Source organism: Oratosquilla oratoria, chromosome 15, assembly GCF_046742065.1.
Source record: "Oratosquilla oratoria isolate Oo_2021 chromosome 15, ASM4674206v1, whole genome shotgun sequence".
Lineage (NCBI taxonomy): Eukaryota > Metazoa > Arthropoda > Malacostraca > Stomatopoda > Squillidae > Oratosquilla > Oratosquilla oratoria.
Window position 1 is genome coordinate 19,960,353 of NC_134791.1, and position 2,500 is coordinate 19,962,852.

Sequence of the window (2,500 nt, forward strand, 5' to 3'; positions counted from 1 at the left end):
AATAGGGATGACAGGTGATAAGGGACATGGAACTGCCTAGTGTAGGTCTTATGGTTTCTTGCAGTCTCTTCCAGTCGTATGTTCTTATTAGGCACTGAAAAGGTGAAAGGTTCTGGATTCATCCTTAGTCAGGATGACTGATGGAGGGGAGTCGCACCAAACATGAGAACTGGAAACCATATGAGAGCGAGTGAGGTCCCTGTATAGGATCACAGAATGATTTCCAGTAAGAAAGGTTTAAGAGAGGCACAGAACACCAAATTCCGGTCTATCAGGTAATTGAAATATAAGTTTTCCAGTTCAGTTTACAAGTGAAATATAGTCCAAAAACCTTTCAGGTGTCAGAAGGGGAAAAATGTATGCCATGAAAGACAATGGGAAAGCTCTATGGAATTGTGTCTGGAATATGACGTGGGAAAAATAAAATGTCATCTGCCGCCTAGGAATGTTTAACAGAAAATGTAAAGTCAAGTAGGTAATTTATGAATAGGAGGAAAAGAGTAGGGAATAGAACAGAGCCCCGTGGGACGTCCCGGGCTATAGTCATGGGAGAAGAGAAGCGACCATCTAAAAATAGTAACTTAAAACGGTCTTGCGACACTGCTTCTGACCCAGGGCAGTGGACAAGGTGCAGGGATGACCCGTCATCCAGGAGGTGCTCAGATAAGAGGGAGGGTGGAGGGGTGTGGAGTGTATTCAGGGATGGTATGGGTGGAAATGATTTTATGCCTTTCCCTTTTTGGCTACCTCCCTTGTAAGGGGAAAAAAGCCTTGGTATATGTATGTATGTATGTATGTATGTAGAACGGTCAGGAAGAAAGACAAAAGGGAGCGAGAAGAGCGAGATGCAACTTAGTAATCAAAGATCTGTGTTAGATTCCATTAAATAATTTTTATATGTCTAGTACAAGAGCATGTCTTAGCATTATCTCCCCAAAAGAGATGACTAAAAGTCAGATAGAAACGTAGACTTAATCATATGTTTTTGATATGTCTAGTGCAAGAGCATGTCTCAGCAGGACCTCCCGAAGAGTCAGAGAGAAATGCTAGAAGATCTTCAGAAGAGCGTTCTTTGAGGAAGGTATGATGGTCATCAAAGAGATGTAGATGAGCGGAGAGAGGCATCACTCTCCTTATTAAAGTCATATTCGAAGTCTCGTTAGGCAGGAAGTTAAAGCTGAAGAACGGTAGTTAGAGGGCTCAGATTGGTCACCTGCCTCCGAATTTCAACTGCGAATCGTTACATCAAGTTCATGATCCACTTGCTAGTTATGCTTTACTTAATACAGAATGCCATACACTTTTCAGGCGGCTGTCATTTACAATAATACCAAAGACGGAATTTCCAGTATTTTCCATATTTCATATTTATTCTATTTATTTTTATTATATTTTCTTTCATTGCCAGGTTCACTGTATTTTGTTTTTAATTCAAGAGATTAATCTTGATGGAACACTTGATCGTAATCGCATTTAATTCTAGGTTTGTCTGAATTTATTTTGGAATCAGATTAAGAAACCTTGTTAATGGCAACGTTTTACTTCACTTCAATAATTTTGTTAACCTTCATTTCGTCGCCATTAATGGCCGTCCACAGTTGCACAAGAAAAATACTCCTGAGTTCGCGATCACCTTTCTGTTAGAGTATAGCCCAATCACCAGTGTTAGTTCATGCTGACCTTGAAACGTCACTGTTAGATAGTTCGCTTACCAACGCAACCAGTTGCACGAAACCAGTTGCTTACGACGTTGCAACCAGTTGCATTGCGACTGACACATTAGTTTCTTTGGAACCCCTCACATCGAGGTAACTGCAGTTTCAGTCACCTCGGTGTGAGGGGTTCTAAAGAAACCAACGTGTCAGTCGCAATGCAACTGGTTGCGACGTCGTAAGCAATTGGTTTCAAGCAACTGGCTCCGTTGGTGAGCGAGCTGCCTTAGACTCACCTCTTGTGTTCTCAATACCGTCTTCCTGACCTCGGTTATCCTCCGGAGACTCCGGAGTACCCTGCTCGAACTCAAGACGACACTCTTCTTCTATGTGGAGGGAGAAATTTAGGTCATGATCATGGCACGAAGATATGGTTTCCTGTTTTTCAAGAACCTTTTTTGTCTTCGTGGACGATCTGGAGGTAATGGACCCAACCCGCTTAAACGCACCACTATATTTTCTTGAAGACACTGGGGTATTATGCTCTGATCTGGAAGACCTTTCCTCTTGTTGTTCTTTCTTCTTGATGGATGATCTGACCTTAGAGGTTATAGACCCTACCCGTTTAAACACGTCACTATACCTTCGGGAAGATGCTGGAGTGTCCCGAACTGATCCATGCGGAGATGGTTCCTCTTGCTGAGACCTCATCCTCTCTGGAGGCAATCTAAATGAAGAGGTGCCATACCACGCCCGTTTAAACATCTTCACGTATCGTCTTGAGAATGTCATGTCGTCATCTGATCCATGTGAAGATCTCTCTTCTTCTTCTTGTCTGTCTTCGGACT

At 42.5% G+C, this 2,500-nt stretch overlaps 1 protein-coding gene across 2 annotated transcripts in view; it reads right to left on the reverse strand.

Annotated features, from left to right (window-relative positions):
- Positions 1-2,500, reverse strand: part of Mctp (multiple C2 domain and transmembrane region protein) — a 302,695-nt gene that overhangs the window by 298,963 nt on the left and 1,232 nt on the right. For both annotated transcript variants that reach the window (XM_076198654.1, XM_076198655.1), the window contains exon 1: positions 1,949-2,500. This exon is cut by the window's right edge. In XM_076198654.1, the coding sequence (XP_076054769.1) occupies positions 1,949-2,500 (552 nt within the window). The remainder of the gene's footprint in view (positions 1-1,948) is intronic.